Consider the following 25,977-nt stretch of genomic DNA (forward strand, 5'->3'; position numbering starts at 1 on the left):
GCACAATATTATAATCACCTCTTTCTCTCTACTATTTCTCTCTCTTAATCAACTTAACCAAACTTGGTCAACTTTCTGTCTAACCATGGTTGGTTTCTCCGTCAAAGTCCAAATCCCCCAATGACCAACACATCTACCAGCTAACCCCATCCATACACTCTTTGACTACTCCCCCATCCATCTATCTAGGGTTCATTTGCTCTTATGTTTTTATTCACAGCCACAATCCCCTCATTCGGCGCGTGCAGTTTACCCTCCAATCAAGTCATTCTTTTATTTCAAAACTCACCCACCCACACCAAAAGAAAAATATATATATATATATCTATATCCATATCCAAACCAGTTTAGTTAAATGATCACGTGACACTTCTAATTCCCATTACAAAGCTACCATTCTAATGAGAAAACAAATGACAAATCCTTTTCAAGTTTAATAATTCTAGTAAAATTAATTAAGAATGATTTCCTTGCTTAGATTTAAGAATCATAGTTAATAGTATCTTTTTATAGTTCATGTCGGTAAATAGTACTATGAAAAATATATTAACAAAAGAAGGTCGAAATTATTTATTCATCATCCACTTTTTTACATATGAATTCTGTTTATAGTATAAGAGATTGAAATAGAAAATGTCAATCTTTTTGTCTTGTATAATTAAATGTGTATGTGGTAGAATTTTATTAATTAACCCAACAATGTTTTAGACTTTAAGAATTAGCGAAATCAAGTGCAATTCACGCTCCATGAATGAGAGTGTAAGGAAAAACTAATTAAATATTTTTTCAGAAAATCAATATTTTATATATATATATATATAAAGTTTCAGATGCAATAGAGTAATGAATGAAATGACTGCGTTTTAAGAGTCTGTGTCTTCTCTCTCTCCATCTCCCTGTCTTTGCTTCCTCTTCTCATCAATCCTTTCCCTTACCTTTCTCTGCAGCAATAGAAATAGCAATAGATCTCCTTCTGCCTTTGTTTTCAAACAAATCTATTATTTCTTCAAGTCCCCAAAAAGAAAATATAATTTTCTCCCATTAAACAAAACACAGAAAACCAAAAAAAAAAAAAGAGCCAGTTTTTAATGAAGGAAACTGTTTAGGTTTTTGATAAAATAAATCTGTGTCCTTTGTGTGCGTGTGGGTTTTTATTTTCTTATATTATTAATTTTGTGCTTTTGATGTTTTTGTGGTTATGGCTGGTTTAGATTTAGGAACTGCATCTAGATACGTTCATCAGCTCCAGATACCTGACCTCCGCCTCCAGCACCAACCCGAGCCCGACAACTCCAACAATGAATTCTCCACCGATCATGAAGGCGGCTCGGGCTCACACCACCACCAAGGCTTGGACCTCGTTGCAGCCGCGGCTAACTCCAGCCACCACGGAGACATCGTGGGGCGCCGTCCACGTGGACGCCCAGCTGGCTCCAAGAACAAACCCAAACCGCCTGTCATAATCACACGCGAGAGTGCCAACACGCTCCGCGCTCACATCCTCGAGGTTGGAAACGGTTGCGACGTCTTCGATTGCGTGGCCAACTACGCGCGGAGGAGGCAACGGGGGATTTGCGTGTTGAGTGGGACCGGGACAGTAACTAATGTCAGCATACGCCAGCCGGCCGCGGCGGGCGCGATTACGCTTCATGGAAGATTCGAGATACTTTCGCTTTCTGGATCTTTCTTGCCTCCACCGGCACCGCCCGGGGCGACTAGTTTGACAATATTCTTGGCGGGCGGGCAAGGGCAGGTGGTGGGAGGGAGTGTGGTAGGGGAGCTGACGGCAGCTGGGCCGGTGATTGTGATTGCAGCGTCGTTCACGAATGTGGCGTACGAGAGGTTGCCGTTGGAGGAGGAGGAGCAGCAGCAATTGGGGATGCAGAGCGGTGGAGGAAGTGGTGGGAGTGGAGGAGGAGTGGGGAATAGTGGTGGGTTTGGGGATGGGAGTGGAGTAGTAGGAGGGCTGCCGTTCTTTAATTTGCCGTTGAATCCGGGGGTTCAGATGCCAGTGGATGGATGGGGAGGAGGGAACCCAGGTGGTCGGAGTCCATTTTGAGTAGTTATGCATTTGGAAGCTGTAACAGGTGAGCCAAAACATGAATGATGGATTAATTAAGCTTTATATTATTTGTACTGACTCTAGTATATTAGATCCTCTTCTATGGTTGATGTTTGATTTAGTGCTTGTTTTTCTCCCTTTATTTTTAATTGTGGAACTATCTTCTTCTTCTTCTTCTTCTTCTTCTTCTTAATTTATAAGAACTCGATGGTTTGAGAGACCATAAATAAATATTGATGATGATGCTGCTGATTACTTGTGTGTAAGTGATATATGTGGCTGAATTAAGTTTAATTTGTGGTTATGTATTGTAGAGGATCATATCTAGGGTTTTCTATTACAAGATCAGCTAGCAGTTTTATGTCTCAATCTTGTAGGATTTGGAGGCTAGGCATGGGAATGTGTTGTTTTATTCAATTGTTTTGGTGTTATTACTTGTTTTGAATTGAATTACATCAAACAAAGCTCTCTTCTTGTTCTTTTCTTCTCATCCAATTTTCTTGGGAAAGAGCTATACAACAACTTTAAGACAGTACTGGGACTTGTTTTCCTACTAATTACCATTCTTCGTCTCAGAATCTTTTGGCTTAAAAAAATAACATAATTTTTGCATAAAAAAAATTCCAAGGCAACTTGTTGTCCATCCGTAAGTTTGGAGTAGTATATAGTTGATTAATATACTTATCCCATCAGACATGATGGATGTCCTAATAATTCTTTGTGTTTGTTCTTCTAAAATCAAAGCCAACTGATGATCATCAAGCTGGTCTCATCTATGGAGGCAGTTTTCCTTCTCATTTTAGTACCTCTTTTGTTGGCCTAGTTAGGACGTGTTGGTACTCACTTTGCAAATTTTATTTTATAGTTATCAAACCTATTGTCTTTTTTCTTTTTTCATTTTCATGTTAAGTCCTTCTTCTCTGATCATGTTCAGGACTTTCTTGATCTTCCAGTACGTACTATTTATATATATATATATAGAAGAACTATTGTATAGATGTTCCTGAAACCCTCTCTAACCTAGCTCCTAGCTTTAATTTATGCACAAAGCTATCATACTTATCTTATTTTCTTTTCTACAATATCTATTCTGAGTTTTTGATTGTGAACCAGTCCATCCCTAAATTAAATCATTTTTTATGATCTCAACATTGGTGGGATTTGTTTATACAAATTATTATTTATGAAACCACTCTACTATTTCATATATGGTCAGCTAGCATTTAAGCTCCTTTAATTATCCTTTATTTTTTGCAAACAACAAGATCTTCCTTGTCTCATTAATTAGGTTTTCCGTACGTAGAGAATGGACTTCATATAAATTTGTTAAAAATGTAGTGTTCTTAACTTTATTCTCCACTTAAAACCTTTTATATTATACTTTTTTTTAGGGTTCTATTGTGCTGACATTAACATTAAGGAAAAGGCTTTTGCATCCAATTAACATCATGGAAATGTGTTATATATATATATATATATATATTGCTTGTCTTCTGAGAATTGTATTTCATTCTAAGCCTCTAAGGATATGCCTAGCTAGATATAATACGAATTCTTTATATATGGAGATTGGAGATCACTTTTTAATTAAAACTCAGGTAACCCTAGAAGATGAAATGCAAATTATGAATCATTAGATTAACCTGTTGAGTGGAATATTAACTAGAATTTCTCAAGATTGTTCAATCCGTAAGTGTTTATGACAATCAAATCTAGCTAGCTTTATGACTCAAACCTAGAACAGGCTGAACTTGATTATAATTTTTTTTTGGTAAGTAAGAAGATAATTTTTGTTAGTTGGTTTAATCCAAATTATAAATAATTCTTAGGAGTTTGTGGTTAGGAGCACCAACATATAATTAATTTTGCCTACTGCATTTCATGTACATGTTATCCATTATATAATAAATAGAAGCCATAAACATCTATATGTCAAATAGGGGATGAGTCTAACAATTTCTGGTGTAATTAATTGAAAATTTTCTAGGTCATTCCTTTTAGGGATATATAAAATTACTGTAAAAGTTCTTTTAATGAGAACGTATATAATGAAACACCTAAAATATTACTTAATTTACTCTCACACATCAAATTATAATAAGTTCTTGCATGCACTATGGACAAAAATAATGAAATATGTATTGATGAGTTAAAAGAAATATAAATAAGCTTGCCGGGGATCTTGAAGAAAATATAAAATAAGATTATATATATTAAAAGCAGTAATAAGGCCATATGTTTGCACTGTAAATATTTTTAACAATGCATCATATGCTTACGAAGGTTTCTTTTTCTACTAACTCAGAACTTACTAGGTTATTCCACTTTATGGTATTAATTTTTTTTTCTTCCTTTTCTTCTTTTTAATGTTGGAGATAATGATGATGATAACGAAATAGACTAAGAAGAACAAATGGTTTTTTTTATAACCAATTTCGGTTGACAATCGACTGGATTAGACATATGTGTATTCAAAATTCGATTCCAATTCGAAGCATATTTCTCAACGATATTAAAAAAAAAAATTTTTTTTTTAGAAACTTGAGGGAGTCGTTAGGACATAAAGATATACTATTACCACCACCATTAATAAAATAGGGCAAGCTTAGATGGTGGAATGATTATCAACATAATTACCTGATTGCAAGAAAGAGAGAGAAGCTGACCAAGTCATATATAATAATAAGGATTACTTTAATACCAATTTGTGCATATATATATATATATATATATATACACACACATCTGTGTGTGTGTGCTTACAACATTTGATTCCAAGGTGTCGCCTTTATATATAGATAATCAAGGTAGAAGTTGAATATTTTTTATAGTGGCACAAGAAAGCATTGTTTTTTGTATTTATCTCTATTGGTGTTTGGTAAACATACAACTAATAAACAATGACCTAGCTAATGAAAACAAAAGTTTGAAGGAATTATTTATGTAAAACCAATACAGATCATGATGGAGGAGTAGACAACGAGCGATGATGACAACATACCCACACATCTTCCCAGTCTTTTCATTTGTTTTGTTTTAATTAATTAATTTGATGAATGACTGACTGACCATAGTTGTCTAAATTATTTATAATATTTAGTAGCTGTAAGATCTATAACATGATAATAAGCACTCGATTTTATATATTTAATCAACAAATCCAGAGCTTTGTAAATGACTATGAAGATGTCCTGTATAGCTAAAGATTCTGTCAGAAGAGAAATAGATCGTAATGAAAGTTTACTAGGGCGTAAAATGCATGGAAATTACGTTAAGAGAATGAGCAAGAGACTAGCTCATCAACGTTGTCTGAAATGATAAATCTTAATTGTAAAGAAGGAGAAGAAGAAGAAGAGCTAGCTTTGCTCATATAGAGAGACAAGACAAAGATATACATATTTATTTGGGCCAGGATATATATATAGTAATTGACCCAAGTCAGTCTGCACACAGTCAATGCCCAGCAAGTGGACTGGGGCTTACCCATACAGCAAGGCCCGTCATTAAATGCCAACTTTTTGGGCCAGCCCAAGATCAAAGCCATTTCCCTTAGCCAATTGTAGTCAAAATCTCCCTCTGTTTTTACCTACAGATGCACCAAGAGAATGACAAAAGAAACATTTGACCGGTGTGGATTTCTGCATTTCTGATCTTTAAGCTTTGCGTTGAAGACATTTGTGTTTCATATTTGGGTCTTATTTTCATCCTGAGTTGTACTGATAGAGGTTGTAAACTTGGTGAACTTTGACTATTTGTTCTTTTGTTTTTGACAGCAAGTGCCAGAACTAATTGCCTGAAAGGTTACAACTGGAGAGACTCAATGTTGACAAACGCTGCAGCTAATTATGATATTTGCATTGAACCCCTTGACTAAATCATTATTGGGAAATAGCGTAGAAATTTCTCAGAAATCCATTGCACCAAGTATACATGGATTCACTATTAACTATTGGTATTTAGGTGAGTATTATTTTATAACCCAATGAAGGGCTGGGTTCAGAACTACTACAATCCAAAGAAATATAGCCAGCGGTCTGAATTCATCAGTCAATTATTTATTTTTCAATATATTTAAGTGTTCACATGTTGTTACTGGGGCTGTCAAAATTAATCATTCCGACCAAACCGACGGACCCCCGAACTGATTGGTCGAATTATTATCAAATATATGTTAGTGAGGACTGATTGAAATCCTAAAAAAACCAACCAAACCGCTAATAACTGACCGATTGATCAATTATTTTTATGTCAATATGTTAAAAATCGATCGAAATTAACCGTGGACACCCCTCGTTTACCATCACATCATCACCACTTCCGTACTTGAAAACAAGAATCAAATGAGGAGGAGAAACAGAAGAACAGAAAGCAATTAAAATTAAAATTAAAAGGCCATATTAATATGTAAGCATTGCCAGTATCACATATCTTTGTGTGTTATTACAACCAAGATAAGAAAAACAGTCTTGGAGATATAAAAACTCAAATTAGCAAAATCTAATTCAGTACCTCTTCATATCCTTCTTCTTTGTTCTTGTTTGTGAAATCTCAGTTATCTTGAGCATAGAATTCAAGAATCTCCTCTAAATTAAGCTGAAACAGAGACGAACAATCATTGTACAACAACCAAAGCATGTGCTCAAACAAAATCGCATCAACATCCACAAAAATCACTCTGTTTCCTCTGCTTTCCTTTCTCACCGCAGCATCCATCAACACCTGAAAAGGACTCTCCTTTAACACAAATTCCTCCACCAAGAATTCGCTCTTCTCCTTCCCCACCACCACCCTCACCAAATCCTCCGACCCATCTTCCTTTAATGGCTCGTAACCTAGCTGCGACCCCGTAAATCTCTTCCTTGTCAATATAGACACTGGCATTACCAAGCAATCCATTAGAACAAAAACTTGACTCTAGTGCTACGATATGGTAAATATATGCGTGTATAAGTACACAATAACACAACTGTGAATGCGGGTTTGGGAGAGTTAATTAATTTGGCAAAGCAAAGGGGATTGGGAAGGTCTTGTTGAATAGGCCAACTAACTGCTAGAGAGAGAGAGAGAGAGAGAGATGAGAGAGTATGTATAAATTATAAGCAAAGAAAAGGGTGGGCTTTCATTTATGTATTCGTTGTTTAATAATGGGCTGCAGGCAAAAAAAGGAGCCGTTGGAGCGTCGAAGAATCAGTCTCTGTGGTAGGAATTTGAATGCGACAGCCCATAGCTAGCGCTTATGACAACGAGTGTTGTAATAGACCAACTCATCAAGATGAGCCAAAGGCAGAGACAGGGACAGGCACAATATGGTTAAGCGAACAACTCAGAGGCAGTATGACTAAAGGGTAGCACATCCTCTGCTGCTATTAACAGTGACAATCGCCCAATCAGATGAAAAAAACTGAAGAACTACTCAACGAGGGGGAACAAACAAAAGAAGGAAACTGATCTAATAAGAAAAGAGAAATAAAGAGAGGGGGCAAAAAAAAACCCTCTCTACCAATCGTACTCAACAATGCCTCTTAGCATTCTTAAAATTTTCATCTGCAGGCTACGGTAGAACAATCAACAAGTCATATATTGATGCTGTATCGTCAAGCTGGAATCATCTTCATTGTTGCGTTTGGCCAGCCCATAGTTGGTGGTGGTACATCTGCATGCTATTACTATGCATAGGCTGACCAGGGTTACTGTACAGTCCAGGGCCCCGATTAAGTGTGCTACCACCATTCTCGTCGGACGACTCACTTGAGGCCCCTTGAGATTCGGGGCTTGCTGCTGTTGCCGCTGTACCAAAATTCAACATGTATGGTGTAGGAGCTGAAGATGGCTCAGGTTTTGCAATGTTTTTCGATTTTTTGCCCTCTGCAATAAAGCTGCCAACAATAACCTGGCAGCATTGGCAAAAAGTCAATAGAGAAAATAGAAAATCACATTTATACTACCTATCTTCGTCAAGTCACAGTGCAGAACTCTTGGTACTCACATTGTAATTTATAAGCACGTCTGTAATTGCTATTTAATTCTAGCACAGTAACTACATAAGTGGAAGAGGGCGGCAGAGCCATACCTGCACTGGTGTTGCTGCCAGTAGCATACCAGCAACTCCACCACCCAACACACGGCCATCAGGTCCCGCAAGTGACACACTCAGACCACCATTTCTGCTGTGACTACCATTACTTTCAGAAAGTAAGAAGGAACCAGATAGAGAGATGATTTCATACCGTCCCTGGAAAAGAGGAGTGTCAACATGACTCAAAATCTTGTGTAAGGGGAATAGTAAGTTAAACCTAAGATACATTGTTACATACAATCAAAAGACCAAAACCCTAATCATTCAGCACTAAATGGGCAAGCGTTGATCACACATTTACATCTGCTGAGTGATTGCTCAGTTCCGATTAATAGAGAAAATAGATACTGCCAAGATTAGGCACAGACATAGACAAGGAGCTCTTGGCCTGGTGGTTGCCACACCTTAGGATTTCGAACAGGTAGATGCACTGACAGCTTTATTGCGATTAAACTTATGCACCAATTGGAAACAAATTCTTGTTAGTATTTCTTTTGCAGGATAGAAATACCTACGCTTGATCTACTATGAAGAATCAAAGATCCTACTCCCAGTAAAGGAATCAAGATTAAGAAATATTCCCTCTAATGGGTAATCAATAATTCAACGATTCAGCATTCATGACATTCTGAAAGCAATCTTATCTAAACGACATAGCGGTATTACGTCGCTTGAACCTAGAGATGAAGGACAGCTGTCTCATACGGATCGTAGAAGATATCAAAAGTTCAAAACTCACCTCGAATGTCACTGTACCCCCAGCATTCGCTGGATGGCGCAGAGTAACATTACATATGGCACCATTTGCGGACAGAATGCAAACTGTTCGTGGCCCTTGCTGTGAAAACGACAAAATTTTAGATGCTATGTCCTGCAAACAAGAGGCAACATATTCTGTTTCAGAATAGCCCTTTTCAACACCAAAAACTCATGTGTACCATAAAAAGTGTAACAATTAGCCAATCTCTTACAAGTTATAACACAACAGTACTTATGCAAATCACTGGATTTAGAATCTATTTACCATAACAAAATTTTATAATGAATCGTAAAAACATTGAGAGAAAGTGTTTGTGCTGAAAGAAATGACATATATTAGACTTGAAGCTGATTTGGGCTTGTGCAAAAAAATAAAAAGAGATATAACTACATAAGCTAAAAAATTATAAGAAGTTTGCATCCTCTGTTAGTATCAATTTCAAAATTAATCATAAACGATTTGCACCATTGACGAAAAGTAGAAAACACAGAAGAACTTGCAAATGAAATTTTAGCCCTAACGAGTACAAAATATACCAGCATAGTCTACGATGCATGAACTTTTGAAAGCAGAAGCAAATATCAAAGTCATCCATATCGAGATAAGACTCAAAAGATTATTTATTTGGAAATTCTAATTATCAAAGTCATCCATAGCTAAATAAGACTCAAAAGATTCTTTATTTGGAAATTCTCATTCACATTTATTCATCTAAGAGTTTCAAATGATATCTAGTATCTACAGTGAGAACAAAACAAGGTGCTAACTTCATAGAGCCTCTAAAACACATCGAATTTATGGGAATTGCCCTTTTTCACTAATATTTTTTCCTCACACATAAAAAAAGCAGCTCGCATCCTCTCTTGTTTGTTTGTGGCACCAGCATACTCTCACTATTTGAACTCCTATGTCCCCTGTGTGACAAATCTAACATGTAACAGCTTTGGGATTTTCACAATTTCACCCATGCTAACAGAACAAGTATTTCTACGCACAGAAAATAAACACTGAAAAATTATGTACACATCTTTTTTGGAATCAATCACACAAGTTTAGAGCACCAAAACTGAAGTTGCTCGGGAAATAGCAGAATAATATAATTAGATATATCAAAGAGTCTTGCAATACAAACTTCCCGGAATAGCAGTTGAAAACTATAATCTCATAAGAACGCAAGATAAACCACAAGTCTTTGTCCAAGCAGACGCCCAAGAGTGTTTATTATCCACCACCTCATCATGATAACTTGTATTGCACATTAAATGAATGGATTTCACTTCAAAGAAAAGAACTTAGATTCCAACTCTTTGATCAAGAAGGTCAAAGGAGCAATTCAGCTCTTCATTGGGGATTAAGAAGTCGCTTGCCTCGTATCTTTTGAAACTACATTCCTCAACTGATGGTGCAATTATATCCTTCTTGTAAGAGAATCAGAATGGTTGGAACATAAAGGCAAATCAATCATTTTATGCTATTTAAAAAATTCCTGCTCCTTTTGGTAGCATCTAACACTTTAATAAGCTCAATGATATCCCATATTTGTCCAGTAATAAGTTTAAAGAAAGGCAGTGCGGTGGCAGGATGCCAAACGCTAATGAAAGAGACAACTTTTGGAAAATTGAAATTATTCAACTGTTGAGGATTTGTCAGTATTTTATCTAACATCTTAAAAATCTAATTTATATGAACAGATGGACAAACCAATAAATTTTTTTTGGAAAACTAATTATAATTTATGCAAACTCAATGTATTTTATACCCAAGAAACAGAAGGAAAGAACGTCACCCACCTCACCAGCTTTCACCATTATAACGTGCGGTGTAAAACCCACTCCTCCGGCTCCTGAGCTCAAAGTTAACCAAATAAAAAGAAAATCAATCGCAAAATAATTGAAGCATGGCGTTGGCGACCAATAATCAACCAAGATACAAAGACTATACCCAACGCGTCCAGCTGCTTCTTTACAGACCCAGAGGGCCTTCCACGTTGACGCTTCAAAGTCGGCGTACCACCGTCATTACCCCCAGAATCGCCGTGGACCACCAAAACAGATGAAGCCAAAGCGGTGGAGGTAGGCGTAGGTGTGAGTCCGAGGGCAATGTTGTTGTCCGGAGCGTACTTCCTGGGCCGCCCGCGCTTCTTCTTTGCCTGATCGATGTTGAACCCGCAAGGCCTTAAAGAAGAAGATGACCCGTCAAACGCACCCGCGTTTGGTGCACCAATTGTACCATTAAAGGGTTTAGGGTCCGGAACAGTAGCGTTGGCTGGACCCACGGAATTAGAGGCGAAACGGTAGATCATGGAGGAACCGGGGGCGGAGGTGGGAGTGGCGGAGAAAGGATTGTGTGTGGAGGAGGTAGGTGTGGGTCCCAGGAGGATGTTGGGCGGATGCTGCTGAGGTGCTGAGTCCATTTTTGTTGCTGAAAATGTGAAAGCGAAAGTGCGTTGTTATGTGAGTTACCTACTCTTACTACTTAATTAGACTAGTTGGAGGAAGGAGATGGAACCTTTCAATTTGTTCCTGTTGCTGCTACTTCTCCTGCCCAACTTTCAAAACTCAGAGAAAGACTCTGAGAAATTGGGGTTTTTTTTTTACAAATAATATAAGCAAACGAAATTGTTTCTATAAGTAGGGTTTTTGGAAAAAAATTTTTAAAAAAAAACACAAATAACAATGAATGATCTTTCACTGGATGTAGAATCTAAATGAAGTGGGTTGTTCTTTGATTGTGTCATTTAAGTAGGGGTGGAAAGAAATAAAAAATCCCGATTCTGGGTCGGATAAGATCATGTGTTTACAAGATATTTATTTGTTCGGACCCTAATATGAATTGAATTTAAGATATACTTAATTGATCAAACCCGATTTGGTTTAAATTTGGATAAATAAATCGAGCAATAACATAATTCAATTTAGGGTTCGGACAAGTAAACCAGACAAGATTTTTGTGTTTTGACCTAAACTTGATTTTAATCCAAACAAAAATTTTGTGTTTGAGCTTAGATTTCGGACATATAACTTATATCCAAACTTGGTTTAATTTGGATCAGACAAATTTGATCATCCGAACAGTACAGAGTTTACATTTAAGCGAGATCTTATAGATCCTTTACTGTCAAGGCCATAGATAGAATGACTAGTGACTACTGACTTGGTTTAAAAATGATGAGGCGGAAATGGCAAGGAGAGCTCAGGCAAGACTTGAGAGAGAGAGGATGATGGCAAAAAGGTATATACTTATTCTGTTTTGACGTCGAAGTCCATCCTGTTTGGGAGTGCTGTCAACTGTTGTGAAGTGTTGTGCGGTGTAGTGAGTTATAAAACTGTGGTGCTGTGAGATGAGTTGGAACATAAAAGCTGTTTGGCTCATCACTTTTAAAACTGTGGTGCGGTATTGTAAGGTGCGTTTAACATATATAAATTACGTTTATATTAGATGACTAATAATATTAATATAAAATCACTTAACGTTTACATTGTACATGAATCTAAAATAAAATAATTTACCTAATTTGATTACGTGGGACAATTCAACATATATTGTAAGTGTTTGGGGGTGCAGTGAGGTGATGCGAGGCAAAAAACTGTGGTGCTGTGAGGTCTGTTCTGCTGTAAAAGCATTTGGCGTGTCACAAAAAACTGTGATGCTGTGAGGTGAGGTGCACCTGAATGCAGTGCAAACACATACCATGTTTTGTTAAGTGAAACTCCGTTTTTTAGAACTCCAGTGATTGCCTAAGTAACTCTTAGGTGCTTTCAGTGCGGCCGAGGTTTCGCGCAGTTCATTCGAGATGGAACATGTATCCAAACAGGCGAATGTCAGAAAACGATGGTTAGAACTCGAATTTGTGCGTTTCGACTGCGTGAAACGCATACCCAAATGGGTACATATGTAATTTTGTTTATATTCTCTGTATCATCTACCGTCGGTTATTCTTCTTGAATGAAATGGCTTTTTTTTCCTGATCTTAAAAAAAACACGAAGAAAACGACTAATGAACATTGATTTGGTGGCCAAATATAGCAAGGGTGGTAGCGCAAGCAGCTCATGGAGAGATCACATTTATTAGGTACTTAGTTTTCCATTTTGGTGTGAAATAGAAGGTAGACTGTGTTTATTTTTATTAGCATATTTGCCAAAGTTAAGTATACGAGTTGTAGGACTTCCAGTAATCCAGCAGAGAAATGCTGAAGCTCCCAACAACCAACCATATGCGACCCTGTGAGCTACAACATTAGGATAAAATCACCATTCCATTACGTGAAAGAAAAATTAATGAAATCACAATTCACAAGAGGAATGAAATCACCACACAAAATATAAAACTCGAATAATGAACGAATGTGTCCATTTGACTGATCACTTGCTGCTTTAGACATCTCCATGCCACTATCAAATGTATCCATTCCAAACAGAATATCATGTTCTCATTCCCTCGTACTACAAACATCACAACCCAAGACAACTGCCAGAATAACAACAAATGGACTTTGAGCTCATTTACAAAACAATGCAAACTAGAATAGTATTAAATACTTCCCTATGATCAGAAAAGAATGCTTCAAGAATACAAGAAAAATATTATGTGAGCAAGATTGCCGGAGGGCGACATATACATGTTATGCTTCAGAGGACAAAAATCTATGTGGGAATGCTCCCACAAGTCGCCCATTATAATTCAGTGATTGTTCCCACCACCACCCTAGTACTCTGTGTAGAGTTAAGGCAACATCTCAACATTCCTAGCACCTGATCTCATATGAGCCTGCTTTAGTAATATAACGAACCCACTCAACTGTGTTGTATCCACTCTTCTCCCATACCTGCAAATGAAAGTCATTTGAAGATGGACTTTTTGACAGCGGAGCATGACATACCAACAAGATCAGAATACATACCTTCAGGAAACGAACTCGCAAACCAGATGCTGTGAACATGGGAACCTGCAAGGTCAATGTTTTCATGAGAAGTTAACCTCCTGAAGTTCAAAGATAAATAAAGAAGTACATAAGTGGCAAAAGACAGTAAATAAATTAAAATATTCAAACTCCACGGGTCAAGAAAACAGAATTTTCTTGTGAACAGCTCAACTTTTCAATAGGAATAATCTTTTATCCACTCCAAAGGGAAACTATAGTTTTGGAAGAGTTTGGTAACCAGAAGTTGCGAGAGAACAAACTCAGACCCTTTAATCTTAATCCTGAGCCAGTCTACTAGCATCACTTCCAATGGGAACTCAAAGCAGCATTATGGGAACACAAAGAAATGTAGTATACTTCCCCTTTTGGTCTCTTAACAAGATATAGCGACACATGCAGTCAAGAATGATAAAACAAAACATGCACATTTCATGAACACAGTGATTAATTTGATTCGCTGAGAGAAAATATATTGGCACCTGGAACTCCATCTGAATCGGCGGCCTTGTCCAGGACTTCTTTTCTGCCATAGTGGAGATCAACTCAACTTCTGCACTCAAGGTTGGTTCAGTTTGTCCAGGAAATTTCCGTATCCTATAAATTTACCAAAAACATGATGTAAATGGGATTGGGATTGCATTCTTTCCTCTGTTAGATGGAACACAAAATAAGAATAAAGCCATTGTTCACCTTGTCTTTTGCGCGCAACAGCCATTTCATTTATAGCATGTAATATTTATCACATTCCATGTAATTGGTGGCGTGATAAAATTTATCTTGTTAAGAAAGATAACCAAAATTCAGAAACATAATTGATTGCCTTCCAGACATCAATATAGAGCATACTTTTTAATTGATTTATTCAATTCATTGACATCCAAATAAAAAATATGGCCCATCCAACCGTGACAACTACATTCAAGTATGGACAACATTTCAAATCCAGTAAAGAAGGATTTAGAGCTCAAAACCTAAGAAGTATCAGAAATGGACAAGCTTGAGTACTCACTTCCAAACCAAGCAATCAATAGAAGCATTGTACTTTGCTCGGCCTGATGTGACTTGAAAATTTGTTTTCGCTGTTTGTTTTGGTACAGGAATTTTGATGACAACTCCAAGTGCAAACATCTTTGCCCCAAAAACACTCTTTACCTGTAAAACAACATTAGAACCATAAAGATCTGGACAAGCACGAAAAAAAAAAAACACAAAAAAAACCTTGAAAAGGCATACAATCACAAAAAAGTACATTGACAGACTGATATCACAAACCTTAACATTTACTTCCATGCGTGTTCGACCAAGTTCCTTAATTGTTGGCAACACACGAAATGGAAGATTGACCCCCTCAGTGATACGATACCTACATAAAGGGGGAATATAATTGACAATGTCCAAAGAATGAAATAAAATAAGATAAACGCCATCGGAAACGAGTAGATCACAATATCAAGTACATCTTAATCAAATTGATGCCACTCCCACGCTCAATATTGCACCAACATCAGTGATGCCATCATATAAAGAACTTATATATCCATAAGATTTATAGTTAACCAATCACAGGCTCTTAGTGGGAATCTTATCATCGAATTTCTATAAGAACAAACAATAAGGAGAAATAAAGATGAAATTTTCTTAATTTTTCCAAGACTATTGCAAAATTAATATGTCATGCACAACCGGGGTGCATTTCTTAGTGCACAAAATATGCAAATAAAGTTTATAGCAAAATAATTAGTATTATTGCTTGCTTCTTTACTGCTTTACATAAGGATTAAAATAAAAGAAAAAAGTTTTGCGGCATACTTCATTAATTCAAATTCACCATCTGGCGGAACAAAACTGACAGTCTTCTCAGAGTTGAACCTCGTTAAATTCACACATTGATGGAAAGTAACATCATCAAGCTCGATGGTCTTACCACTGCAAACAAAAGAGTTGAAGATCAACAAACTAAAGCAAACATAAAGTACCCTCTTCTGTTGTGATTCCAATATTCATACACTTTTCATGATCAAGTTAAAACACATTTGAGACCAATATAAAAAGCTCCACAATAATAGCAAACAAATAAGACCTCCCAAAAAAAAGAATGGAAGGGGGTAGAAAGAAGAAGTATCTTTATGACGAAAGAGTAGGACAAAAATAATCAACTCCAGAGAAGATAGAAATAATTTCTTTTCCTTGGCTACAAAAAGAAAATTAGTAGCCAAAAATATTCAGCGCCCTGTTTAGAGTTAAAAAATACAGTTCTATACATTCCTTATCACTTCTATGATCTATCCAAGTATTTGTTAGCCATCGTCTTCACTTTTTAGTATCTCACACTTGAATTTTCACTACTCTATGTTGGAGCCCATGATTTCATAATATTTTCTAAAGGATATCCAAGAGCGAAATAGTAAAGGATGGGACAAGTACCACAACAACCTAGTACCTACCTTTTAGTAGGACGTGATTTCAGCTGCGACTCTTTCTCAAGCCCAATTTTATCATTTAAACCCAACTTCAGATCAGGCATTCCAGAGAGAAAGCACTTCATAAGTAGCTTTCCTGTTACATCACATCGCAGAACACTACCTGCAAACACGAATTAGTTTGCCCAGATAATCCACAAGGTGAAAATAAAAGGCCAGTAACAAATACAAACCCACTTCTCACCTTTTGAAGACATGAGAAGATTAACACTCTCCACAATATCCAGGAAGACCTGTATTGAACCAATATCATAACGCAGCAGAAATTGCAATCTTCACTTTAAAACAGAGACATGGAAAATTGAATAACCTCATTCTTTTTATAGACCAAGCCCTCTCTGCGCCAACCAACAGCACCAGTGACTTGTAAAGTGGCATTAGGGACAGGTCTATCTGAAGGCTATTGGAGTTTTTGCACAAGCAAAAAAGGTTAACGGCCATTCAAAAAAAAACAAAAAAGAAGAAGAACGATCCATCATGCAACTTTTACAGGTGAAGATCCTGAACTTCACATAATACCAATTTCACATTAAATAATAACCTAACCTTGGATGAAAACGGTGAGCGCACTCCTTCCTGGGTGATGTAAAGCTTCAAGATTTCGGGAGAAAGATTCTGAGGGTAGCCAAAGTCCATAATTTCTGCAATATTAAGGTTCATATCAATCGCTCGTCATTTACTTGATCCCCATTTGATTATGAAAAACTTTGTTGGCCAATGATTTATAAGGTTGGAAGCAATAAAATCGTAATCAAGCAACTCTTCCCTTTAACATAGTAGAATTCTTCAAAACTTCTTGGCATATTGAGCATGAATTTTACCCCTTATTTCAACACTAATATTTTCAAATCAACTCACAATTAACAATTGAACTAGGAGGTCGTTTAAAGTGACATACATATATTACGAAACATTATGTTTCATAGTTGCATTATGACTCTATGATAAATATCTCTTAACAAAAGTTCCATCAATCACCAGATTATGTATACCTTATAATTTTCTACTAGTCAAGAGTAGTTAGATTTTAAATAATATAACATACTTTGTGATCAAAAAGAAAAGAAAAAAAGGATCAAAACATACTCACTGGAGTTAAAGCAAAACATCAAAGACACAACATAGTCAACAAAAGTTAAATTACAATATCTCCCAAATTGCATACCATCAAGTAGCTCATATATCAGCACAAAATTGTTACGGATAGCGTCTTCATCAAAAGCCCCACCGAAATAAGACTTGAAGAGTGCAACAGCCTGCAGACAGAATGATAGTGTAGAATTAGCCACTACAGGCCAGTAGTTGCAGCACAAAAAGTCAACCAGGATAGATTATTCCCAAATCGGCAAATCATAATTCCAATTCAAGAAATATGGACACATTGGGAAGAAATGAATGAAAAACAGCAATAAGATATGGAATACCTCAACAACAAACTTGAATGCACAGGCTACATTAGCATTGCCGCTCACAACGATCACAATGTAGACATTGCTGATTCTCATGTAAAAGAAAGAGCAACCTCCAATCTGCCGCACAGGACATGTACCGAGTTCTTTTGTTTGCATTATGTGTGTCCTGAAGGCATCTACCATATTTCCCCTACAAGTAATCTAAAAAAGTTAGCATATACATGCAACCAACAAAAAACACGAGAGACATAACGTCACAATATAGGAACGGAAAATAACGTAAAGAGCATCCATATAAAAAAAATAAAAAAAAAAACTATACAATATTTCCAGAGTTGTAACAGGACAACAGGTGGAATCTCACAGAAAGCTACACCTCTCATGTTGGCAAACACTAAATTTAATTAAATTACCTCAAACATTAACGTATCAACAATCAAGCAAATCAAGGTACACAAATAATTCAATGGATTTGTCATGCATTAATAGCACAACAGCTGGTTCTAGTCAGGGTAGCAAATCTAAATAGTTCAATGGTATATGTCAGTGAGCCAAAATATCATTACAAGTGAGCAAGGACTTATCAAAAGAGTAATAATCTAGCAGCTCATGTTAACCAGAACATGATATAGTACTTCAAAGTTGCAAGAGATAAAGATAGAAAAACAGAACAATCCACCTCAACAACGTCAAAAATCTATAGCACAAACATCTCATACATGGGCATAGATACAGGTACATAGAAATATACCGGGATGGGGAAATGAGAGGGATTACCCGACATCGTCGCGATAGAGGCGGTTGATGAGGACATCGCCCCGGAGGTTTAGGAAGTAAATGGCCGAAGCAGCCACCGGCATCTCCGATCGAGCAGATCAGGCAAACCAACGGTGATAAATTCAAGTGTGTTCCCAGATCTGGAGTCTTTCAGGTGAACGGACGGCGTTGATTTTGATTCAGATTATCACCGAATCATAGACGGCTCGTGCGTCGTCTTCAGACGGAAGCGATTCCTTTAAAGAGATGGAGAAAAGGGATTATTTCGAAGATAGAGTTCGTTCGAGTTGCAGTCAGCGTTCAGCGATGCACATCGGTCATTGCATTGCACGAGAAACTACAGGCAAGTGCATCCGTGTTTTTTTTTTTTTTTTTTTTTTTTTCTTTTTAAAAGAAAAGGAAAAAAAATCCATTTGTCTAATTAACAATTTTTCTGTGGGAAATTAAAGAAATTAATCAAATTATCCCTAGATATTTTGTTTTCAAACTCAAAATTAAAATCAGTACTTTAACAAACAATCTAGTGATTGTTGGGTTTGGAGAAAGGTAATCAAAAATGTTTAGCTTGCATAGGCCTGGAAAAATTTCCAACTATCTCAGGTCAGGTTGGATCGGGCCTAAACCTAATGAGTAATGTCATAAACTCGACACAAAAGGTGAAAAACTTACTCTTTTTCAACTTGGACAGGTTAAATTCAGTCATGATAACCATTCATAACTGAGTTCTATACTAGGGATGCACCTGGGGTTGGATTTAGGAAGATATCTCATCCATCGATCGACTTCATTTGAAGATGAATTGGGTCAGATTTCGTCAAAGGGGTTGGATCGGGCCAATGTTTCGTCCATTTAAAAATTAAAACGACATTTCCTTTTCAAAAATGCATTAACTGGATATGTTATGGGCCCAAAAATGAAGTGAGCCATGACCCACAGAGTATGGAGTTCGGCTCTGTAATAACTTGGCCCGTCTACTCTCAAGGTCCGTATTTCTAGTTTTCTATGTAATCTCTTTTGTTGATCAGAAGTAAATAGGAATCCTAGTAAAAAGCAGTACAGTCATCCCAGTAGTGGATGTGTCACTCTCTGGTTCAATTACAAGATTTTATGTGCTTCTACACTTATATCAATTAAGGGACAAGATCCAAATGAGCCTTAAATGTAATCAAATGTTTGTCTGGAATAGGTCTTGAAAAATTTGAGCCCAGTATCTCAGGTCATATTGGATTGGGCCGAAGCCCAGTGTCCTAAAGTGAACCCAAAACTTGGATTGAGTCACTTTCGGGACCCTGACCGAGGTTACATTCAATTGAATGATTGAATCAAGTTTTTTGTGCTAAAAAAAATCATCAAGGTATCGACAAAGATTAGTACATTAATTAAATCATCGGCGCTCCTTCTTTTTGACCTCCTTCCTCATACCTTAAATTTTAAAAAGGACCTGCAGAAAACTTGTCTCTTAAAAGAAATTTCTTAATAGAATTTATATTAAAACAATAAATTTTGAACAATAAATTTTAAGATAAAAAAGTGAAATAAAAATTAAAGGATCCGTTTGATTTGTTTTCTATTTTTTATTTTTTATTTATATTTTTCATTTCATGTTTTTAGAAATAGAAATAGAAAACACGTTTGGTTTGAAATATTGAAAAATTATTTTTCATTTTCTATTAATCATATTATTTTTTTAACTCACTATCGTAAAAGCAATATGGATTTTTTTTCCTGTTTGACACAATACCATATAAGCATTGTTTTATAAATACATTACTAATATTAATATATGTTTAACATATCACTGAATTTTTTTTAAAAGTGACCGATTTATTTACAATATATTAATTTTAAACAACCATAATGCTATTTATGTCACATCATCAGGGATTTTTCCCATTTATCCTCCCTGACTTCCTCTATTATAGAGAAAAAACAAGAAAAGTTAGGGGAGACAAAACTTTGTCTGGTATTGATGACTGAATTTGTCCAACGCAGATTAATTTAAGTTTGGACATAACTTACATGTTCGAAATTCGGGTTCAAACGTAAAAAATTTATCTAGTTTAAAATAGAGTCCGAGTTTAAACATAAAAATCTTATCTGATTTACTTGTCCGGACTTTAACCTTACTAGGTTATCGTCCGAACTTTTTAGACATTGTTTAGTCATTGTTAATCACTAAAAAAGATAATCAAAATATTTGTATATATATATATTCAAATAACAATTCAATATCTCATGTAATGATTAAAGCAATGATTGACATCATATATAAACATAGAATTCTTATTATTCTTATTATTCTTTTAAAGGTCACGACTGCATGCTTTGTTCCACCTAATGCACTGAATCAACGATGATATCATTTAGCAGTTCATACTATAGGCATACATGCACGTACAAGTAATGAGCATGCAACAATTCTAGAAATACACCAACAAAATTTCTCTTTAAGATTGTTGGAATAATTGCATGCATATGATTAGTACATTTTTTGAATGATTAAATCAAGTTTTTTGTGCTAAAAAAAATCATATAATATTGACAAAGATTAGTACATTAATTAAATCATTGCCGCTCCTTCTTTTTGAGCTCCTCCTCATAGGCTCATACCTTAAATTTTAAAAAGCACATGCGGATAACTTATCTTTTAAACGAAATTTTACAATGGAATTTATATTAAAACAACGAATTCAAAGATAAAAGAGTGCAATAAAATTATTCTGTTGATCAAATCAATTAAATAAACATGATGTACTTCCTTCAACTACCAATCATTTTTGTTTACAAATTTTTATAAACAGAAAAGGTTAGGTGTTCATTGCAAATGAGCCATTGGTTGAGTGGCAATGACTTTGCATGTCCCTGACTGAGGTCATGGGTTCTAGTCTCACCTCCTCCGAATATTTACAAGGAGGTGTGTGGGCTTCGTCTGCCCCTATGTGGGCTTGATAGTCTGCCCCTGCGTGGGCTTGATTTGTGCCTCCTGCGTGGGGCCTGTTGACACCTGTACTTTCAGAGGCTTGATCTGGTGGTGTGTCGTATATTGTGTTTGTACTTGTAGTCAAAAAAAAAAAAGGTTAGGTGTTCATTTTATTAGTCTGCCACCACGTGACAATACCAGCGGCTAGCTTATTTTTGTTGACTTAAGTAGCACCACCCAAAAAAAGGTGAATTAGATTCTTTGACTGTGTATATATATATACTGTATATGATGCGGTATGTCCTGAGTTTTCCTTTATCCCACATCGAAAGAGTGGGAGCAAGCCGAGTATCATATATGCGCGAGATTTGTCTTAAACTAATACCCAAGGTTTTCGGGCCAGTTTTGTGAAGAGGCTTAGTTATGGGCCTTGGGTCCAAGTGTGTATTGGGTGTCGGTTGGGCCTGGGTAGAAGTTTGCATCAATTTGGTATCGAAGCTAAGGCTCGCTTTCGTGTGTGGGCGCATGTGCACCTACGGGTGGGCGAGTGATTCGCCCCGGGTCACGAGATGTGCTCAGGCGTGTTAATCCTGCACGTGGGACACGTCTTGTTGTGAAGACGGAGGGAATGATGCGGTATGTCCGGAGTTTTCCCTTGTCCCACATCGAAAGAGTGGGAGCAAGCCGAGTGCCATATATGCGCGAGGCTTGCCTTAAACTAATACCCAAGGTTTTCGGGTCAGTCTTGTGAAGAGGCTTGGTTATGGGCGTTGGGTACAGCAGGCCCAAGTGTGTATTGGGTGTCGGTTGGGCTTGTGAAGAGGCTTGGTTATGGGCGTTGGGTACAGCCAGCCCAAGTGTGTATTGGGTGTCGGTTGGGCCTGGGTAGAAGTTTGCATCAGTATACATGTGTGTGTATGCTGATATGGATTTAATTGCAAGCGCACAAATCGCACAAGTAATAAAGAGATGAGTAAATTATTGTTTCCACTAAGGATGTGTTGGCAATCAAGATCAATGTCAAACTAGTAACAACTATGCAAATTGGGGAACGATTTTGCGGTTTGTTTTGATTTTTAACTAAACTAATTAAAAAGAACAAAGACAAATCAAACACAAGTGTGAAGTCAAGGATGGAAAGCGCTAGGGTACTTAACGTCACCTCACCTATCCAATTCAATTCCCTTGGTCCCTTAATCCCTAATTCATCTCTTTATAATGACAATCAATTTCCCAACCTATTCAATGTTCTATTCCTAGATACATCAAACGTATTTTCAACATAAATCTCTGTTATTCCTAACAATCGGATTAATATATCAAAAACTCATTAAGAACTATGGAAATCATTTGACGATTGCATAAGCCACAAACCTATATTCCTATGGTTCATGCACCCTATGTCATCTATGGTTTGAGGCAAACCCTAGATATCTCCTTCCAATCTCAATCTAGGCAGCAAATCAATTGAATGATGGCCAAACATTCAAAAGCATTAATCATACTCATAGACAATCAAGAGAGAGAGAAATCAAGAAATAAGGAAACCAAGTTTATTGAATCTTCAAGATTTGGTTACATTAAGACCCTAGTAAGAAATCTAGCCACTCATGGAAGCAAAATACATCATTAAACAAAGGAAATCAACCATAGAAACTAGGATAGAAAAGGAGAGAGAAAACTCCTTTGTAGACCCTCTTCTTCTCCAAGCTTCAATGGTTGCTCCAAGCTCTCCAATGGTGGTAGAATGAAAAACCATCCAAGAACTCCCCCAAAACCCTATTGTTTGCCCTTTTATACTTTCCCAAACTCTTATGTCGTTTTCAAAACAAGTTGGGGTCGTTTTGGCTTAAAAACAAGTGAATTCGAAACTTTTTCACGAAACTGCGCGTGTTGTGAATAGTACCTCCGATCGATCGGACACTGGTCCGATCGATCGGAAATACAATCTGTCTCCATGAATTCAAGGCTGTTTTGGCAGGTCCGATCGATCGGGAATGGCTCCGATCGATCGGAAATCGGTTCTGGAGTAAAAATCTTCGTTTTGCACTCTTTTCCTTCCTTTCTTGCCTTGACACCTATAATATGCAAATATAACTTTCTTAGGCAATATCAACTCTTAATCAACTCAAAATGGGATGAACTTATGTGTAAAGGATGTGCAAATATATGTATATATTTGGCACATCATATGCATATCTTCAATCCTCGTCATTCTCTTAGCCATGGATCTCCTGTCTCCATACCTTTTTCACTTCACAATCTTCATCATTTCTCTTTCTCTTGTTTTCATTTGGAAAATAAAATCAAGACCTGCATATAATCTTCCTCATGGCAATAAATCATGGCCATTCATTGGTGAAACATTGGAGTTTTTCTTGGCAGGTAAACGCGGTGAGCCGGAGAAGTTCATCGATGACAGAACAAGCAAGTACTCAACAGATGTGTTCAGAATGTCCATGCTTGGTAATGATGTTGCTGTGTTCTGCAGTGAAGATGCAAACAGGTTCTTGTTATCCACCGCAAACAAGTATCTCAAAGTCTGGTTGCCAGAAGCCTCTCAGAAAGCTATAGGCGCCACAGTACATGATGTGGAGAAATTGAGGTCTGTCTTGCCTGAATTCCTCAAGACTGATGCTTTAAAACATTACATACCGATAATGGATTCCATGGCAAAGCAACACTTGGAGGCAGATTGGTTACCTAACAAAGAAGTGAAGGCTCTCCCACTCTTGAAAAAGTTGACCCTTGCTCTGGCTTGCAAGTTGTTTCTCAATGTCACAGCTGCAGAGGACATAAGTCGAATCGAGAAGCCTTTCGCTGCTCTTGTAGAGGGCATGTTATCTATCCCAATTAATTTTCCAGGCACGGCATATCGAGGAGCTCTGAAGGCAACGAAAATCATTCATAAGAATATTCTTTCGATTATTGAGAAGAGAAGACGTGAGTTATCCCAACATGCAGAATCAGTAGCTCCTGATTTACTGACTCGGATTCTGCTTAAAACAGATGAGGATGGCAAGGCTGCATTCAGTGAAAAGGAGATACCCAGCATGATTGTGGCCTTGCTAATGGCCAGCCATGACACAATAACCAGTGCCATAGTATTTGTTCTCAAATATCTTGCTGAGAATCCCAGTGTCTACAGTGAAGTTCTGAAAGGTTAAAAAAAAAAAAAAAAAACATTCTTACTTGATTGGGTGAGTTGATTAATTTGGATTTTCTTTGATTGACAGAACAAATGGAGATTGGCAGTTCAAAAGGTCCCGGAGAGCTCCTGAATTGGAATGATGTCCAGAATATGAAGTATTCTTGGTGTGTGGGATGTGAGTCACTGAGGATAGCACCACCTTCTCAAGGAAATTTTAGAGAGGCCATAGCTGACTTCACATATCAAGGATTTACTATTCCTAAAGGATGGAAGGTATGTTAGTTATCGGGGTAATTTCTCTACCATATAGATATGTATTGATCGTAATGAGATTTTTGCAGGCATATTGGTCTCCCTACTCGACCCACAAAAATCCCAAGTATTTTAAAGATCCAGTGAAGTTTGAGCCTTCGAGATTTCAAAGGAATCCCCCTCCCCCTTACACTTACGTTCCATTTGGGAGAGGACCTCATATGTGCCCAGGAAAGGAGTTTGCTCGTATAGGAATGCTTGTTTTCATGCACAATATTGTGACCAAATTCAAATGGCAGACCATAATTCCAGATGAGAAGATCACCTTCACCGCCACAATCATCCCAGCAGAGGGTCTTCCAATTCGTTTACAGCCTCATGACAATTAAGTAAAACAAGCTCTCTTGCTCGTTTGGCTCTAGGAAGTCCCTGTTTTCTAGTACTTTTCTATTATATTATTATTATGCTTGTAATAATTAAGAAGCTTGGGGAAAAGCTTGCCCATTCATCTTCCAGCCAACACAAACACGGGAAGGGGGATCGGCATCTTATCTTCATTAAAGCCCCTTTATGTTATTTGTCGTGGATCTCATTCATATCCAAACGGTTGTGTCATTACTGCTGTTCAACAAATCTCATCAATACAGTGCAATACAAGGAAATAAAAAAGTCTCTACTCTCTCTTTATCTCTCGTCGTGAGTAATCAGAATTGGTTTGGGTTAGAATTGTGAACAAACACAACAGGCATGGGTCCCCTGAATAAATAGTGTGATTAGGACACCAGTAACAGTTCCATTGACATATTATACATATTATAAAGCCAGGCTATAAAAGCATCAACTATATTTGACATTATTGACAACACTTTTTGAATAAGTACAAGATGAGCTCTTATCTTATGTTATTTTGTCGTGTATCTTACTCCCTCATCACATGCCGATATCTTACTCCCTCATCACATGCCGAATTCGGATGTGAGAGATGGCTACAATTAATCAATTATTGTAGATACACCCTCAAATATTTTCAAAACCATGTCAAGTTCTGGTTTTTTTTTCCAGGTATTGATAGCAGCTGTCTTAAAGGCATTTATTAAGGATTGATGAAAAGTATATTATAAGATGTCATGTATAATGAACACTTTCTTTGTTATTGAGAAATGAT

The 25,977-nt window shown here is 36.9% G+C and overlaps 5 protein-coding genes across 5 annotated transcripts; 2 read left to right on the forward strand and 3 right to left on the reverse strand.

Moving 5' to 3' along the window:
* The first annotated feature begins 848 nt into the window (after positions 1-848).
* On the forward strand, positions 849-2,317 carry LOC120015938 (AT-hook motif nuclear-localized protein 23-like). Its single transcript, XM_038868453.1, has one exon. It carries the CDS (start codon positions 1,199-1,201, stop codon positions 2,057-2,059), a length of 861 nt encoding a protein of 286 aa, XP_038724381.1. The 5' UTR covers positions 849-1,198; the 3' UTR covers positions 2,060-2,317.
* A 4,101-nt stretch (positions 2,318-6,418) lies between these two features.
* Positions 6,419-7,107, reverse strand: LOC119980126 (auxin-responsive protein SAUR77-like). Its single transcript, XM_038822788.1, has one exon. The coding sequence runs from the start codon at positions 6,956-6,958 to the stop codon at positions 6,611-6,613; it is 348 nt and encodes a 115-aa protein (XP_038678716.1). The 5' UTR covers positions 6,959-7,107; the 3' UTR covers positions 6,419-6,610.
* A 265-nt stretch (positions 7,108-7,372) lies between these two features.
* Positions 7,373-11,484, reverse strand: LOC119980125 (AT-hook motif nuclear-localized protein 8-like). Its single transcript, XM_038822786.1, has 5 exons — positions 10,840-11,484; positions 10,689-10,741; positions 8,878-9,009; positions 8,133-8,294; positions 7,373-7,952 (listed from the first exon to the last, which is right to left on the reverse strand). Exons 1-5 carry the CDS (start codon positions 11,309-11,311, stop codon positions 7,674-7,676), a joined length of 1,098 nt encoding a protein of 365 aa, XP_038678714.1. The 5' UTR covers positions 11,312-11,484; the 3' UTR covers positions 7,373-7,673.
* Positions 11,485-13,232: 1,748 nt separating this feature from the next.
* Positions 13,233-18,831, reverse strand: LOC120015930 (AP-2 complex subunit mu-like). The gene is made up of 13 exons (XM_038868437.1): positions 18,490-18,831; positions 17,725-17,902; positions 17,466-17,556; positions 16,847-16,941; positions 16,611-16,700; positions 16,485-16,533; positions 16,265-16,403; positions 15,630-15,746; positions 15,093-15,183; positions 14,830-14,972; positions 14,300-14,414; positions 13,800-13,844; positions 13,233-13,724 (listed from the first exon to the last, which is right to left on the reverse strand). The coding sequence occupies exons 1-13, from the start codon at positions 18,570-18,572 to the stop codon at positions 13,644-13,646; spliced, it is 1,317 nt and encodes a 438-aa protein (XP_038724365.1). The 5' UTR covers positions 18,573-18,831; the 3' UTR covers positions 13,233-13,643.
* A 4,776-nt stretch (positions 18,832-23,607) lies between these two features.
* LOC120016355 (beta-amyrin 28-monooxygenase-like) lies at positions 23,608-25,464 on the forward strand. The gene is made up of 3 exons (XM_038869092.1): positions 23,608-24,571; positions 24,646-24,833; positions 24,902-25,464. The coding sequence occupies exons 1-3, from the start codon at positions 23,635-23,637 to the stop codon at positions 25,199-25,201; spliced, it is 1,425 nt and encodes a 474-aa protein (XP_038725020.1). The 5' UTR covers positions 23,608-23,634; the 3' UTR covers positions 25,202-25,464.
* Positions 25,465-25,977: the final 513 nt, after the last annotated feature.

Source organism: Tripterygium wilfordii, chromosome 15, assembly GCF_013401445.1.
Source record: "Tripterygium wilfordii isolate XIE 37 chromosome 15, ASM1340144v1, whole genome shotgun sequence".
In the NCBI taxonomy this organism is placed as follows: domain Eukaryota; kingdom Viridiplantae; phylum Streptophyta; class Magnoliopsida; order Celastrales; family Celastraceae; genus Tripterygium; species Tripterygium wilfordii.

What these genes read in the sequence shown, in the direction of transcription:
- LOC120015938 (XM_038868453.1), top strand. Translation starts at nt 1,199, where the DNA reads ATGGCTGGTTTAGATTTAGGAACTGCATCTAGATACGTTCATCAGCTC.
- LOC119980126 (XM_038822788.1), bottom strand. Translation starts at nt 6,958, where the DNA reads ATGGATTGCTTGGTAATGCCAGTGTCTATATTGACAAGGAAGAGATTT.
- LOC119980125 (XM_038822786.1), bottom strand. Translation starts at nt 11,311, where the DNA reads ATGGACTCAGCACCTCAGCAGCATCCGCCCAACATCCTCCTGGGACCC. An exon ending in TAATGGTGAAAGCTGGTGAG is followed by an intron (nt 9,010 to 10,688) that starts GTGGGTGACGTT and finishes TCTTGTTTGCAG; the next exon opens with GACATAGCATCTAAAATTTT. An exon ending in TGGCAGCAACACCAGTGCAG is followed by an intron (nt 7,953 to 8,132) that starts GTATGGCTCTGC and finishes CAATGCTGCCAG; the next exon opens with GTTATTGTTGGCAGCTTTAT.
- LOC120015930 (XM_038868437.1), bottom strand. Translation starts at nt 18,572, where the DNA reads ATGCCGGTGGCTGCTTCGGCCATTTACTTCCTAAACCTCCGGGGCGAT. An exon ending in GATATATGAGCTACTTGATG is followed by an intron (nt 16,942 to 17,465) that starts GTATGCAATTTG and finishes TTAATATTGCAG; the next exon opens with AAATTATGGACTTTGGCTAC. An exon ending in GCTCACCGTTTTCATCCAAG is followed by an intron (nt 16,701 to 16,846) that starts GTTAGGTTATTA and finishes AAACTCCAATAG; the next exon opens with CCTTCAGATAGACCTGTCCC.
- LOC120016355 (XM_038869092.1), top strand. Translation starts at nt 23,635, where the DNA reads ATGGATCTCCTGTCTCCATACCTTTTTCACTTCACAATCTTCATCATT. An exon ending in CTACAGTGAAGTTCTGAAAG is followed by an intron (nt 24,572 to 24,645) that starts GTTAAAAAAAAA and finishes TTTGATTGACAG; the next exon opens with AACAAATGGAGATTGGCAGT. An exon ending in CTATTCCTAAAGGATGGAAG is followed by an intron (nt 24,834 to 24,901) that starts GTATGTTAGTTA and finishes AGATTTTTGCAG; the next exon opens with GCATATTGGTCTCCCTACTC.